Raw genomic sequence first — 17,430 nt, forward strand, 5'->3', positions numbered from 1 at the left:
AGGATAATTGGCTGCTGATGAAATTAACACTAGTCTGTGTGTGTTAGGGAATTTAGACTGTAAGCTAAGTAAGTAAATGTTTAATGCTGGAATTACATATCATGCACAGTAATAATAATATGACTTTAGATACAAGGGAATTCCTAGTCCAGGTTTCCCCTCTTAAACAGTGGATCCTGGGACAGTTAATCACTCAACTACTCAGCCAATCCTACACTTTACTAAGAATACAGACATGAAGCTTAATGCTTTATAGACAGTCAGTTGTAGTTTTAATTTTTCTTAAAATACATGGACATATAATATAAAAATCATATGTTTTTAAAAATAAATACAGGAAAATCTGTGAACCATGGCTAATATATAACAATGTAAATTACATATATTCATAAATCATTATCACTATTTATATAGCGCCACCAGTTCTGCAATGCTGTACAGAGAATATCTGTCTTTGACATCAGTCCCTGCCCCGTTGGAGCTTTGTCAGTTAATCTACTAGTATGTTTGTGGAGTGAAGGAGGAAACTGGAGCACCCGGAGGAAACCCACGCAAACACGGGTAGAGCATAAAAACTCCACACAGATAAGGCCATGGTTGGAAATCGAACTCATGACCCCAGTGCTGTGAGGCAGAAGTGGTGACCACTGAGCCACCATGCTGCCTTATATCTAATTAGTTATTTAGTGCTAAGACATTGCTGGTTGAAAAGAGTTTAATATTCCTTTTCTACCTTGTCTTACCCCTCCCATATCTCTTTATCCCCTTCCCTGTTTTTTTAATATGCCCCTGTTATCCCTGTCTCTTCCCGTTCACTTCAAATTACTATATAAAATCTTCACTTAATGAAAAGACACTGCAAATTGATACTCTTTAAAAATTGTTAAGCTTATTTCTATCTCGGTATTCAATTTATATGTGTACATGCTGGACATTATTTTGCTATTTTGAAATGAATAAATATATATGTATATATATATATAAACTTTTTTTTATTTATAAATTAATAAATTAACTTATATACATCAGTAGTTTAGTAGTTTAAATTGCCAATGGAGAAAACTAAGATTGTCCTGGGAAAACAAACACATAGGGGTATATATACTAAACTGCGGGTTTGAAAAAGTGGAGATGTTGCCTATAGCAACCAATTAGATTCTAGCTGTCATTTTGTAGAATGTACTAAATAAATGAAAGAGAGAATTTGATTGATTGCTATAGGCAACTGCTCCACTTTTTCAAACCCGCAGTTTAGTAAATCTAGCCCATAACACATGTAGACATGATGGCTGTAGGTATGTAGGCCTTATGATAATCAGTATACTCAGTGTCTTGAAAGAAGACCACCCCCCAAAAATAAACTATACAGGGAAATAAAACATAAATGTAAGATATAGTAAATTCATATTCCCACCACTATTTGAAAATCTCACAGAAGTATTATTATGGTGTTTGGTATTCATGCTGACTAGTGTATTTTAATTAATGATTATCACACAGACTAATGGGGCGAAAAACTGGAGATGGTAATGTTGTAAAATAGAAAATATTGCATTGACTCAGCCTTGATGGTCAGGCTCATGGAGATCCAGCGGGGTGTTTTTTGGGGGGCTAGTAAGGGTGTCTGGTTAATATCTGAGCATTCGTGTCTGTATCTTGTCTCTACAGTCGGAGGTTTCATGGATTCCAAACAAACATTACTCAGGAATATACGGGCTCATGAAGTTAGTCCTCACCAAGACTCTGCCCGCCAGCCTGGAACGGGTCATAGTTCTGGACACCGACATCACCTTTGCCACGGATATTGCCGAGCTGTGGGCCGTCTTTCACAAGTTCAAAGGTCAGAAGTCTATTTATTTGTTACCTACATCGATAGTGTAAAATGTTGCCCATGCTTATATATATATTTTTTTTATAAATATGTAAATATATACTGATATTAAAGTTGATTAAAACTAGAGATGCTCATGGTCTGTTCCCCGAGAACCGAACACACCTGAAGTCAGCATATCCGAGCAGAGCCGGCTCTGTACTTTTGCACGCCCTTGAAATTGAAAACGAGGCAAAATGTCATTGCTACATCGTCGGATCTCGCGAACTTTGGATTCATTAAGTACCGCCCTCCACGGCGATCCAGCGCCATTTCACAGAGGGACACAGAAGGGTTCTTGGCAGTCTCTAGTGCAGCTGGGCAGCGTCATAGGTAGAATAGAAAGATGAGGGGTAGCAGTGTTCTTCAAAGTCTCCAGTGACATTCAGGAGAGCTCCATTGCTAATTGTCATTGCTGAAAATAGAAATAATAGGTCTGGCAGGCTTGGTCTTCTAAATTTGCAGTCTTTGTTTGAAAATGTATGAAAATAATATTGTGACTTGTGAGATGGTCAAAATTGACTGCAAATGACTTGAAATTAGTGTTATTGAGGTTAACAATAATGCAGGGGGAAAAAAGCAAATATTTGTGATTTTAGCAAAAATAAATAGGGATTTTAGAAAAAAAATTGGGATCCGAAACCGAATCCAAAACACGCAAGGGCGGTTTTACCAAAACATGAGGTTAATCCAGATCCAAAACCAAAACCAGAAAACGGGGGTCAGTGAACATCTCTACTTAAAACTAATCTCTTTGGCGGCTCTGTTGTCAGGCTTTGCCCAGAGAGCTCACACTTTCAGTTTTGGTGCCTAGGATACAGGATGTGACTTATACCAGCTGCTTACATTCACAGCTCAGTTCGCGATGTACAAAGGTGAGATTCGGACTTAAAGACTCCAAGTCGTTTAATGATGTTTAAAGGTTAGCGAGCCCTTCAAAGTCCAAAACACATGTTGAATGAGCCTATTCTGAGTCTTGTAGAAATTGTCCCATGTTTTCTTTTTTTTTACCTTGTAGCAGTAATGTGTGGTAAAGGTCAACACCTTTTTTGATTAGTGTTATCAGCAACTCTCCGTTGCCGGAAAAGGGCACGGACTGACAGATCCTAATGAGCCATAAGCAGTATGATTCAGTTCCAGAGGCTAGAAGTGTTAAGATCACAACGTATCTTATATTGCCCATCCTGTCTTGTACATAAACTCTACTCACCCGCTGCTAATGGAACTTGCAGGAACAATTATGATGGAGGTTTCAGGATCCGTTACTGCTGCTGGTTCCAATCATCAGGAAAAATTGCAGGATTTGTACTTTGGCCATAACGGGGGAATTTGTGTCTATTGTCTATTGGCAAAACGATTGGAGGGAAAATATAAAATGTAAAAACTAATTGTCTATATTTGATTTGCAAAGTCTCAAGGCAGATAAAGGTCTGGTAGAAATATCAAGCAACTGCAATCCAAATCACAAGAGGGAACAAGGTTCTGTGGAAGTATCTAGTTCAGATACAAATACAATACTCAAACAAAGGCTTCAAAATAGGAATTGCCTTTTCTAGGCCCAAACAGGAAATTAGATCCAAAATGGAATCTTCATGAGACAGTCCTGGCCATCCTGGATAAGGGCTATTCTAAGGGCAAGTTCATAACAGGCAAGTTCTTAACAAGGGGACTCATTACTTGTGGTAGTGACCAATGTTCTTGACAGCTGATTGGCCATTGGAGGCGAGTGAACTCAGCCGGGAAGAGTTGATATATGTCTCCTGGTATATAATACTGCTACCTAACATATCATACCTGAGTGTGACTTCAGACTCGTATCCCTGGTCCCATTCGTGTTCTTGCTCCAGTATCAAGTGAGTGATGGTCAGGAATTATCTGACATAGGAATGGAGAGATTATTTAAACCACCCCTCTTCCCTCCTACCACCTACCTTAATTTTCACCTGGGTTATTCTTTTCCCTCCAGGAGATACTTTAGTTCTTTAAATGTACAAAATTGAAGTTACCCTCCTCTTGTTCTTACTTTCAGTTCCACCATTTCCATTTTCTTACCCTTCTTATCTTCCTTTTTCATTTAGTTTTAATCACCTTATATTTACTTTGTTTTCCATTTCCTTTCCTCCATCCACCATGTACTTTTCCTTCATTTTTCTTTCCTTCATCCATCATGTCCTTTCTATTCTTTTCCCTTTCCCTTCCGTTTCCTTTTCTCAACTCATCATGTCCTTTCCCTTCCATTCCCCAACTCATCATGTCCTTTCCCTTCCATTCCCCAACCCATCATGTCATTTTCCTTCCATTCCCCAACTCATCATGTCCTTTCCCTTCCATTCCTCAACTCATCATGTCCTTTTCCTTTCATTCCCCAACTCATCATGTCCTTTCCCTTCCATTCCCCAACTCATCATGTCCTTCCCCTTCCATTCCCCAACTCATCATGTCCTTTCCCTTCCATTCCCCAACTCATCATGTCCTTTTCCTTCCATTCCCCAACTCATCATGTCCTTCCCCTTCCTTTCCCCAACCCATCATGTCCTTTCCCTTTTCTTAACTCGTCATGTCCTTTCTCTTCCTTGTCCTGTTCCTTCTCTCAACCCATCATGTCCTTGCCCTTCCTAATTTCTTATTTTCCCCTACCTTCGCCTTTCCTTCATCCATTATGTCCCTTCCCTTCATTTTTCTTTCCTCAATCCAGCATGCCATTTCCCTTCCATTCCCCAACTCATCATGTCCTTTCCCTTCCTAATTTCTTATCTTTCCCTACCTTTGCCTTTCCTTCATCCATCATGTCCCTTCCCTTCATTATTCTTTCCTCAATCCAGCATGTCCTTTCCCTTCCATTCCCCAACTCATCATGTCCTTTTCCTTCCTAATTTCTTATCTTCCCCTACCTTTGCCTTTCCTTCATCCATCATGTCCCTTCCCTTCATTTTTTTCCTCAATCCAGCATGTCATTTCCCCTTTCCTTTTATCCATACATCATGTCCCTTCCCTTCATTTTTCTTTCCTCAACCCATCATGTCCTTTTCCTTCCTATTTTCTTTTCTTCCCCTACCTTTGCCTTTCCTTCATCTATCATGTCCCTTCCCTTCATTTTTATTTCCTCAATCCATCATGTCCTTGCCCTTCATATTACTTTCCTCAGTCCATCATGTCCTTTCTCTTCTTTTTCATTTCCTCCACCCATGATCCCTGCACTTCTTTTTCTTTTCCTTCAATTTTAATTATTTCCCCTGCTCTTCACATTTAATAGTATTTTAATTTTTTCCACCTTTTATTTCAATTAATTTCTTTTACATTTCATGTCTCCACCTCCATTTCATAGGCAGCACGTTGGCTCAGTGGTTAGCACTTCTTACATCACTGAGGTCATGAGTTCAATTCCCGACCATGGCCTTATCTATGTGGAGTTTGTATGTTCTCCCCGTGTTTGCGTGGGTTTCCTCCGGGTGCTCCGGTTTCTTTCCACACTCCAAAAACATACTGGTAGGTTAATTGGCTGTTAACAAATTCACCCTAGTCTATGTGTCTGTGTTAGGGAATTTAGACTGTAAGCCCCAATGGGGCAGGGACTGAGGTGAGTGAGTTCTATGTATAGCACTGTGGAATTAGTGGCGCTATATAAATAAATGGTAATAATAATGTCCCTCACTTTTCATATACTTTCCATTTGTCCCTTTCTTTTAATTTCCTTTTATTTTATTTTCCCTTCTCTCACATTTTGTCTATTATGTTACTTTTCTGCCTTCTCCCATTCCTTTTCTTCTTTTTTTTCCACCCGCCCTCCGTTCTCTGTTTCAGTCTTTATTCTTACCCCACTGACAGTAACTTGGTTCAGGCTCCCTAGGGAAGTGTAGGGAGGTTACAGGTGCCAAGATCCCAATTCCCCTTTCACCATGCAGAAATAAGGTTCTAAAGATTAAGAAAGGCCCTAGCACTGTAACTCCTAGGACACTGTGTGCACTTGCTCTCTGCAGGGACTGTGGGATTTGTAGGCTTTTCCACAGCAGGACATATATAATCTTTTATAGATATATATATATATATACTGTGTGTAAAATTAGTTTCAGCATGCATAGACATAGAATATTAAACATTTTGGTGAAATGCCAAGGTAGGAGATTACCCCTGTGAATATACTGCGCTTCACCCTGCTTTCATCCCTTGCTTGTTACACTACAAAGCCAGAATTGCTTAGCAAAATAAATGAGAACTGAATCACTACTTAAGCAGAAATATGTGCCTCGCTCTATTGAGTGTTAGGTTTCGGCTGAGGGGTTAATTAAAAGTGTCTGAGCTGAGACCGCCTCAGGCAGCCGAACGGTATTTTTCAGTTGTTTGTCCGCGGATACTGTAGCCCCGCTTCAGAAAATGCAATTGCGATATGTTTTCCGTACAGAGTGCACAGCGCCCCGCTTTCACCGGTCATCGGAATCCCGTAGTGCCGACGTTGCTGTCAGGAATGTGATGACCAGTTAGATGTTCATCTCTCTGCCTGAGTTTAAATCTATCTTAACCTGATTCCAGGCTAAATGTACTCATGAATTATTCCTCTCTCAAGGTGCGATTTTACTGTGTAAGCAGGCTTGTATGTGGAGATTGTGCTGCCTTTGGCATTGTAAATTCACCCTAAATTAATAATTGTGCACTTTCCACGCAACACTCTCTTCCTCGGTTATTGTCCTAGACATGTGCCGGCTAAAGAGTATACAGCCCCATAAGCATTTACAGTCTGTGGGTTATCTGCGGTACTTCTACGTCTTTTGTAGTACCTAGGAGTTTTCTATTTTAAAAGAAGCACATAGAAGATTTTTGTCATTTTTAAATAGCAAGTTATCCTTCTTACATTTACGTATGTATGTATTACCCAGTATTGTTTTATTACTGTTCGTTCCCAATTATAGCGCTACAGAATCTGCTGGCGATCTAAATAAATAAATGTTGATGATGATGATGATGAAGTACCCTTTAGTCATGCATCATAGCTATCCCCCTATAAATCATTATTTCCTTTACAAAAGCTCTCTGGTTGGAAAGCAAAAATGGCTGCCAGACGCAGACACAGTCAGTCGGAAAGACAGACAAAGGCTCACATCTCTCAGAATGCCATGTGATGGCAGAGAGGGGGGGATGTGGAGAATGTCACGGTGCAGACAGAGCTCAGAGGGGTGTTCCAAAGCCACTCTGACCATTAGATTATATGCCATGTGACTGTGGTTGCTATGGTAGTCCAGAATCATAAATCCTTAATTGCAGCCTGAAGAAAAACCAAGGGACTCATGTTCATGTGTGTCTTTCAGCTGGGGAAACATCTGAGGAATTATAGATTTCCCTTATATTTAATATGCTTTATTTTTTATACATACTTCAGCGTACTTCCCAGGATATGGGTAGGCGACTTCAGAACAAGGGGTGTGGCCTCGGCTGCCCCATTCTCTCCTCCCCTCCAAACCCCTTCATTGCCATGTGCATGGGACCCATTGACCACAGAGCTGCAGTGAGCAGATAAGCAGATAATACCTCCCTAACTTCTCACTGATCGGGACAAAGCTGGCGGAACAGAGCCCTTAAAACGGGATTGTCCCGGCTAAATCAGGACATTTGGCAGGTATGCTGTAAGCTTTGTTAAGTTTCAGTTTGTTGAATAGGTGACACTTCTACATCTCATTAGACTGATCTATCAGTGGACTCCAAACCTAAATTAGTCTTATTAGCATGTTTGATAGAAGCGAATGTAGACAAGACTTTGGGGCATATGCCAATGGGATGTACGCCAGTTTTCATAGCGTATATTGCATGAAATCCCTCTGTACATGCCCACGCCTATGCAGATGTCAACGATTCTGTCACCTATGCCCGCTTGCCTCTGGAGAAGCGGGACGGGGGGAGAGAAAGGGTGTGCAAACACATGCCAGGTATAGTAAATGCGTGTTTATGCAAATGTGGCTCATGCATCTCGAGATGTATCTGGCTCCGCATATGGTGGAAAATACGCTATTTTTCTGTGCTTTTAGCATAGTTTTCGCCATTGTGCTATCGACTTTGCATCTGTCCCTTTCTGTCTATATTATATAATAATACGTAAATATAGCTTATGGTATAGTATATTAAGATCTAAACACGGTATATGATCATATTTATAATAATTGCATTTCCGTTTGGTTGACATTTGTGGCTTTGTGTGCTGGGAGATTGCACGCGGCGTTGTGGTGTTTTGTATATATTTGCATTCAGAAGGCCGCTGTGTACTGTTGGAGGTTGCTACAGCGAACAGAACCTGCTCAGATTCCCGCAGAGATCTCAAACACGGCGAACGACACATCGTAACATCAGAAAAGGTCAGTGATGTTTTGGGTGCCGGATCAATGACTAAGACTGAAAGATGATGTCTGCCAGTATCGAGCCTTAATTATACACACTTGTGGCTGGCGCAACACTCCCCGTAGATGATCCAGGAAAACATTGTGTAATGGCACACAGTAGGCCAGTTACTGTGATCCAGTTCTGTTGGAGTTAATCCTGGTTGTTTTCTCAAATAGCAGATGCCAGGACTCAATCGGATTCAGTTAAGTAACCTAAATGTACCTGATTCATTACCAAACGCAAAGCTAATGTTATGTGCGTTGTTTTTAAAACCGCGCGTAAATCGGGTATACGCACGTCCGTAGTCAACAAGGAGCAAATGTGAAGATACGTCTGGTGATAAGTACAGGTCCCCCGTGAACTGGTTTTGATTTTGGTTTTGGATCTGGATTAGCTTCGTGTTTTTGTTATGGCAAAACCGCTCTCGTAGGTTTTGGTTTTGGATTGTTTATGAAAAATCCTAAAATATGCTAAAATCACATATGTTTGCTCTTTTTTTTGTTCCTACATTATTATTAACCTCAATAACACTAATTTAAAGTCATTTGCAGTCAATTTTGACCACCTCACAGGTCACAATATTATTTTCATACACTTTCGGACAAATACTGCAGCGACCTGGCTGGATGGTAAGCGACAGAGCAATGACACAAACACACGGCAGTTCTTAGCACATCTAGGACACATTGGCACACAGCAGTGGCAGAAAAGAAAAATGGGGGTCCGCCCTCCCTCCCACCCACCGTTATGTTGGGTCTTAAAAAGGAATTCAAAACTCGCGAGATTCGAGATCCGACGACGTAACAATGACGTTTTGCCTCATTTTTGATTCTGAGTGCGCGCGAGAGTACCTTAAGTTCGGGGGTGTTCGGTTCTTGAGGAACCGAGCCTGAGCATCTCTACAGGATACATCCCATACATATGTGCAATATAAAGTACCAAAAGAACGCACACAAGGAAAGTAAAACTATTAATGTCACCTGTTAATAATATAGGGTCTTACTCATTAAAGAAAGTAAATTAAAAAATTAAGTATGTTTTCTCCCGGACAAAACCATGTTACAATGCAAGGGGTGCAAATGGAAAACGTTTATTAGGATGTTGTTAATGTCTACTGTACATTAAATATTTTTTTTACAGTTTCTCCTGATTGCAAACACATGTTGTAGCATGCATACACAGCCGTCATCACTATCACACAGTACTTACACCTGACCTGTAGCTGGTGCAAGTGATACGGCTGAAAATCACATATCTTAGAGATACCCAGAGCTTGAATCAGACGCTGCTGAGTGCGCTCGAGCTTGGGACGTCCTTACTGTACATTGACTATGGGCATACGCGCAGTAGCCTCCCTGTTCCGCCCATGAAATTAAGACTGTATTAACGGTCCTTTGCACTAGACGATGATTTGGAAGCTGATGTGTTCTCTGTTGTATGGTCCCGCCATGGGCATGCGCAGAGAAATTGTGCGCGTCATGTGCAATGTATCGCCAGTTACTCTGAGTGAGGCCCTATGTGATTATCTCTTGGATAATGCGGCTAATTAGTTAGTGTCATTGGGGTAACCAAACTAGAATGATACAGTGTCATTCTGTGCCCATAAAGGGCAGCACGGAGGCTTAGTGGTTAGCACTTCTGCCTCACAGCACTGGGGTGATGAGTTCAATTCCCGACCATGGCCTTATCTGTGTGGAGTTTGTATGTTCTCCCCATGTTTGTGTGGGTTTCCCCCCACACTCCAAAAACATACTGGTAGGTTATTTGGCTGCAATCAAAATTGTGTGTGTGTTTGTGTGTGTGTGTGTGTGTGTGTGTGGTAGGTAATTTAGACTGTAAGCTCCAATGGGCTAGGGACTGATGTGAGTGAGTTCTCTGTACAGCGCTGTGGAATTAGTGGCGCTATATAAATAACTGATGATGATGCTGATAAAGGTCGGGAATCCTTAGCACAGTTCTACCGTGGTATATGGCAGTTTCATGATAATACCTCAATGTAAGGGCATATAGATATTATAGGACAGGTGTATAATAGACAGATCCTGTTTGGTGTAGATATTCTGTTAGTTGTGTCCTGTCCTGAGTGGATGTATGTTGTGTCCCCAGTGTAAGGGATGGAACACTACATCCTTGTGCCCCATAGAAATTTTCTATTGGGCTTCGGTGTTGTGATTCATCCTTCTCTGATCATGCCCAGGGGCCCAGTAGTTCCACACAGGTTGGGAGGTACAGAGATTGTAGACTTGCCATATGGAGTGGATCGGTTGTGTTCAGTCCTGAGAGGAGGTCCAGATATTATACGACTGTTATAACATGAGCAGATCCTGGTTGGCTTTATGTGAGTTCTCTGTTCTCCCATCATCTATTAAATATCTGTGAGGTATTCGGCATATTGTCATAAACATCACAGAAACATCTGATCTGGGGAGAATTCAGCTCAGAGAACATTCAAAGCGCCCAGGACCCAGGAATCACCAATTGTGTAACTGTTCAGTTATTAGGGGTCTTGTTATTCTCTGCACCAAACATTTAGATTTTGCTTTGCTCAATATCAAGCTGTTCGGGCCCCCAAGACAACTTTACTAAATTGGCCCCCACACGCCTCCATGTGGCGTCCTTACGCCGTGGCTGTGTAAATATTCCCATAACCAAAACACGACTGGAAACACAATAAGAAAAAGGGTGTTATTTTGATGTTCTCCTATTGCAGATGAGACCAGACACTGATTGTTTACAGTGTCCTAATGCCCCCTCCACCAGACAGCGGTCTTTGTGCCTATTCATCAGTTAGTACTTTTAAACATTTCATTACAAAATACAAAGTTATATTCTAGCACCGGTTTTGCATAAAGAGCTACAGTACAACATTGTCACCACTGTGAGATGGGATATAGCAATTTCGATTTTTGTGATTATTCCACCAACATGACCTAGTTTCCACTATTAATTTCCACCTTCACGCTTGTCTTTTTATTTCCGCTCTTCCTCAGCCTCTGAAATTATCTTATTTACTTCCCTCCGTCTTCCACTGACAGTCTACTGACCGCATCCTTAGCCTGTCTGCGTCCCCTCTGCCATCTCGATTGAATGCTGTGGATGGAATTAAAAAACAGCTGGTGTCCTCTCGAAGGGACTGATGGGATCGTATATATAATTTATTTGGTGTCTCTGTTCTTCTCCCTATTTAAAGCTTCCGTGTGTGATAAGTCTCCTTCTACCTGTCAGATGGTAGAACAAGGAGTGAGATTGCTGCACCTGGGAACAAATCTGTATGGACTGTCTTCTTCTAAGATAACAAAGTTAAGTTCTAAATTTCTTCCTGCAGAGAGGGGACTGTATTGTAAATATTCATGATCTTGGACACTGGACAAAGGCTTATATCTGCAGCATATGCGTTCGGCTAGAGAACGCTTATAGAGATATATGTAGACTGAATAAATATCAATTAACACATACAGTGTCTTATATTACTGTACCTGTCCATGAGTCTTGCACCTCCTGCTAAAATACTTTAAGTGTCATTTAAATTAGCTTCCAATGGAGCTGAAGATTCTGAGACGCTAATCAACCAATCAGAAGCCTGTATTGATAGCTGGCGGTGATGGGCAGCATTGTGTTCTCCAACCTTCAAAAGTGCCACCCAGAGGATGGAGAGACTCCCTCCTCCTCATTCTCCTCCTCTATTATGTTGTATGACCTCACTGCATTGTGTTTACGATTTCAGCGAGGGGACTGTGTGTATGCGCGTAGTCAATGTACAGTAAGGGCGTGCCAAGCTCGAGCGCACGCAACAGCGTACAATTCGAACTTTGGGCATCTATAAGATACGTGAATTCCAGTTGTATCTCTTGCTCCAGCTACAGGGCTTGTCCTGAGTGCTAGTGATGACAGCTGTGTATTCCATATATGTATTGGACATATCCTGTGGTCTATTGTCTGTTAGAGCAGAGTAGACCTAGACCGTATTCATCAACAGACATATCCTTCCCTCTGCTCCTTGTTGAATACGGACGTGCGTACACCGATTTACATGCTTTCTTTAAAAAAAACAAAAAAAAGACGCCCAATACATTTGTTTTATGTGCCTTAACAAATCAGGCGCACTAAGTGTATCCCCCACAACTTCTTTAGAATTGTGTGTGTATGTTAGGGAATTTTGTTAGGGAATTTAGACTGTATGCCCCAATGGGGCAGGGACTAATGTGAATGAGTTCTCTGTACAGCGATGCGGAATCAGTGGTGTGTGCAATTCTCTGGCAGTGACATTTGGCTGCAGCACTGAAACACTTATACAAACAGACATAATCACTTTGTAACGACAGAATGCCCAGAGGACCCTGGGGTGGGCATTAGCCTTACTGCGGGCAGCACGCTGCCCCTTCTCTAGGCAGCTCCACGTGTTCATACTAAGTAGGGCCTGCGTGAAACATGATGGACTGCGTGGATAATATATCATAACTAGCAGACCCTCTCCTTATCACAGTATTATCCCCCCCCATGTTCTATTCATCAACATATCACTCTCAATTTGTCACATACCCCACTCTCCATCCTATCCATCATCCTGTCAACTTAGCTCCCCGAAGCACCCAGCTCCTCCATCAATGGACAGCAGTTGATTATCTGGGTACCAAAGACCACCCAGTGTGTCGTGTCGTAGGGGGCGCTGCATATACTGTATATTTCTGGTTTATGTTTCAAGGATACAATTAATATCTCTGCCTCTACTTTTCTGATAATACAGTCAGGTTTCTTTAAAGAGCTCATATACTTCTGATAATTGTTTGGAAAGGGACCTACAGGAAAGGTAAAAATGTTTTTAATCTAATTTTAATTATATGTGTAATCCTTTTTGTTTCCAATATTTGCTTTGTTTCTACAATGTGGCATTGTAATAGTGTGATGGACAGAGACAGAGATACAATAGTGTAGTAGATGTTCTGTATACAGATGGAGTATAGTTTATTATAGTAAATGTTGGGCAATGATCAAGGTTTGTATATTCTGAAATACTAAGACCTAAAGTAATCAGCGATCTGTCAAAAGATAGCACAGATTCTGCCGATTACTGCGGTAAACTCTATTTTATCTGTAGTGGGACAGAGACCTAAAATCGTGACTGTCCCTCTGAAATCAGGACTTTTAGGAGTTATGCATATATTACACTATGGCCCTAGCTATGTTCTCCATCGGCTGACTATGCCCCCTCTAGAGGCTGGTCTCGCCTCTCTTGTGGCTGGCCACACCCCCTCTGGTGGCTGACCACACCCTCTCTGGTGGGCTGCTACAATAGCATCCCCCCCAGTGGGCCCTTCGTGTCCCAATCCGACACTGATTACAGCCATATTGTTTCTTCTACAATGATTATTTACAATGTCTTCAACAAGTCATTTTCAGGGCGAGCAGTGCCCATCAGTATTAATAAGAGAACACATATGCACACCCCCCCCCCCCCTCCCCTGTACTATCAGGAGTATGGTCACTGTGCTCCTGAAAAACATCCTTTGACATGATCTGCCAACTTCAACACAGGCTACTGATTGGCTCTGAATGGTCATATCTTCAGCCCACAGGACAGCCTTCACCAACTGCTAATTTACAGGAAGTACAGGAGAGGGAGTGACAAAAACTATGTGCAAAATAGGGGGCATGGTGACCACCAATTTTTTGAGTGTGGACCCATAGTTTAAGAACCTGTAGTATGTATGTATGTATATATATATATGTATATATATATATATATATATATATATATATATATATATATATATATATATATATAGTTTGTACAAGACAAGCAGGCAGTATTATAATAATGATACAGATTGCACTGTCTTCAGCTCTTGTATTTTGTTGTGTTTTGTCACAGGCCTAGGTTGAATTTTGCCACAAGTAATCTTTTGATCTATATCTGTTGCACCCACAACATTGAAAACAATTCAGTCTCCAATGGTCTCTGGTTGCTATTTATTTATCTGTTTCATGGATAACAGCACAGGCAGGATGGGAGGGATAAAAAACTGTCTCCTCTTAGATGTCGGCTGCGTGATTAACGGACTGTCCAGAGGCGCAGTTGGCGGAGAGGGTTCTGTGCAGGACTCTGCTTTTCTGCAAGAATGAGCTATTATGGCTGTCATAATTATGACTTTGCAAGTGCTGTTCCAAGGCAGGGAGAGTAGATTAAATGCTGCAGTGGAGAATCTTAATGGCGAGCTAAAGCAGGCTTGCGGAATGAGGCTTAATAACTCCGAGAAGAGGATTTCAGGCATTTAAATGGTTTAACGAGACTGAAACATGAGCGATGACGTAGAGCATCCAGTAAGGATCAGCAGCGGCTGGAATCACAATAGCGCAGAGCACATTTTTCTCTTTCATCTTGTAGAGTGGAGACAACGTACCCTGCTCTACCGATTATACCTCACGGTGCATGGACATTTAAAGGAGCACTAACCCTATAATACAAGTCCGTAATAAATGTATAGAATTTCTTCAGCGCTCCCTGAAAACGCAGGTCTGCAGCCAATCAGCTCGCTCAAAATACGCAACGGGTCTAATGCAATATAGAGGGGTGAAGCTTGGCGCCACTGTGACACATGAAGATGTGTGATAATTGTTCTGTAGGCAAAGCATTCTATTATATTCACAACAATCAATCCTACTGTTAGGACAATATAAAATCATTTTAAAAAATATAAACGTTTATAAACAGCAAAAAATATAGAATTTGCTGCAAATTGCTTCATTGAGGTCCCTGCGTTACCGACTTCACTAAGACGTGGGCAGAATTCGGGAGGATGGCATGCCCTCCAGGGGAGTCCGGGAGAGCTGCCTGAAATTAGTGACTCTCCCGGACATTATGGGTGAGTAGGGAAATATGTGTTAATGCTGGTCTGCAGATATTCAAACTTTTTCTGTTCGTTATCCTGGAATTTCTCCCTGACGACTTTTCTCATTAGAGCAAGTTTCAAACAAAGAAAATAAAGAAGCAGGACACCGATCTTGGTGCCGTAACCCTTTTATTGCTTCATGCAGAATGGAGATAATGCACTTGCACATAAAACTATAAAAATTATTTATTAAAAACCCCAACAGCTGCAGGTGCCCGTACCAGACGCACACAGACAATGGGCATGATTCATCCTCAAACGCAATGTGAACGCAACTTGTGTTTAAAAAAATGGAAGTAACTTGTACGCATGTGCGACTACATTTAAGTTCAAGCAGATCTTAAGAGATGTTTCCATTTGAATCTGGCTAGAAGTACGCTCTCACTGTACAGCACTTGCCATATGCAGACAGAACACAGAGCAAGATACACACATCCATACGTGCAGCATGAAGTACCATCAAAACGCATGCAAAAAAACATTTATATTAACAACTGTTAACATTCATTAATAAAAATGCATGCTAATAAAAATAACATAAAATACAAAAATCAGTATGTTGTTAATGCTTACTGTAGATAAAATGCATTTTTATAGTTTCTCTTACTTGCTAAATCTAGAGATGCTTCTTTTCCCGAGAACCGAATGTACCCGAATTTAGCAGAGCCGAGCGGCTCGGTACCTTTGAGCTTTTTCGGATTTGAAACGAGGCAAAACATTCTGACGTCGTTGGATCTTGTATCTCGCAATTTTTTAATTCATTTTTAAGATCCAACATGACAGTGGGTGAGAGGGAGGGCGGACCCCCATTTTTTTCTTTTCTGCCACTGCTGTGTGCCAATGTGTCCTAGATGTGCTAGGAACTGCCGTGTGTTTGTGTCATTGCTCTGTCGCTTACCATCCAGCCAGGTCGCTGCAGTATTTGTCCGAAAGTGTATGAAAATATTATTGTGATCTGTGAGGTGGTCTAAATTGACTGCAAATGATTTGAAATTAGTGTTATTGAGGTTAATAATAATGTAGGAACAAAAAAAAGAGCAAATTTATGTGATTTTAGCATATTTTAGGATTTGTTTTAGAAAATCCAAAACCAAAACACATGAGGGCAGTTTTGCCAAAAACAAAACACGAAGCTAATCCAGATCCAAACCAGTTCAAGGGGGTCAGTGAGCATCTCTAGCAAAAACATGTTCTGGCATGCATACGTGTAGTCATCACTATCAGTCGGCATTGACACCTATCCTGTAGCTGGTGTAAGTGATTCGGCTAAAAAGCACCTACCTTGAATGTGCCGCATGTGCGGGCGCCCCCTTTCGACACACCCTTACTGTACATTGCCTACGTGCGTCCGCCCCTTCATGACCCCGTTCCGCCCTTCAATCAGAAGGTAGCGTCATTTGCGTTTGGACGTGAATTGGATGCAGTCGGGTTCATTGGCATAACGTCTCGTTTCTGAGCATGCGCAGTGCAATTTCACGCAAGATACTGCACAGAACGGGACTTACATCCGACGATGCATCAGGCCCAAAGTGTGTTCAGAATCGCAACTTTAGATGTCAGTCCCGGGATTAGTGTGCTCGTTTTCCCACATTAAAAGTTTCCGTTTCAAATTTGCACACTGCCGCCTTACAGCGTTTCAGGCGTTCCACGCCACCGACATTTTTCCTCTGCAAAACCAAGGCACTTTGCCAAGAAACCTAAGCACGCCAACACAAACTGAAGCGCACAGAACCAGCATAGAGCGCCTCAACTGTTTTCAACTTTGTTAATGAGGCTTCGAGCTCACACATTCACCCCTTCAACAGCAAGTTGACTCTGAGAATCGTTTTCAAGGGGTCTGTTTATTAATATGGGGCGATAAGACTGATATTTTTTTTTGCTGTGATATATAGATCTCCGAATCTCTGTAGCCGTGAAATACCTTTGATATAAGATAAATCTCATACATTGCTCTATTGAGTATTTTGAAACTTAGGCCATGGTTGAGTGATGGGCTTCCTGATACACTTCCGGCGCCACATGGGGTGGCCTTCTACCCTTTAATAGAGCCGCACATTACTCTTAATCTCAGTAATAAAATAAAACAATACCCGTAATGAAAGAAAGAGACACCTATCTGCAATAGCATATCAGCAGGCAATTTTAAGCACATGTTACACGCTATAATTTACAAATCTAACAATAAAGCAGGACTGAGCTGGTGACAGTGGCACAGACAGTGCTATGATATGTAGAGCTGACCCCCAAAATTGTGCAGAATTGGAAGGTGACTTTAGCAGTCAGTGTAAAGGGTGTGGTTGCTGTGGCAAC

The 17,430-nt window shown here is 41.5% G+C and overlaps 1 protein-coding gene across 2 annotated transcripts in view; it reads left to right on the forward strand.

Annotated features, from left to right (window-relative positions):
• The window catches only part of LARGE1 (LARGE xylosyl- and glucuronyltransferase 1), a 325,519-nt gene that overhangs the window by 187,157 nt on the left and 120,932 nt on the right, over positions 1–17,430 (forward strand). For both annotated transcript variants that reach the window (XM_075210435.1, XM_075210436.1), the window contains exon 6: positions 1,669–1,840. In XM_075210435.1, coding sequence (XP_075066536.1) covers positions 1,669–1,840 — 172 coding nt within the window. The remainder of the gene's footprint in view (positions 1–1,668; positions 1,841–17,430) is intronic.

The sequence above is a fragment of the Mixophyes fleayi genome, chromosome 4, assembly GCF_038048845.1.
Source record: "Mixophyes fleayi isolate aMixFle1 chromosome 4, aMixFle1.hap1, whole genome shotgun sequence".
NCBI classification, from domain to species: domain Eukaryota; kingdom Metazoa; phylum Chordata; class Amphibia; order Anura; family Limnodynastidae; genus Mixophyes; species Mixophyes fleayi.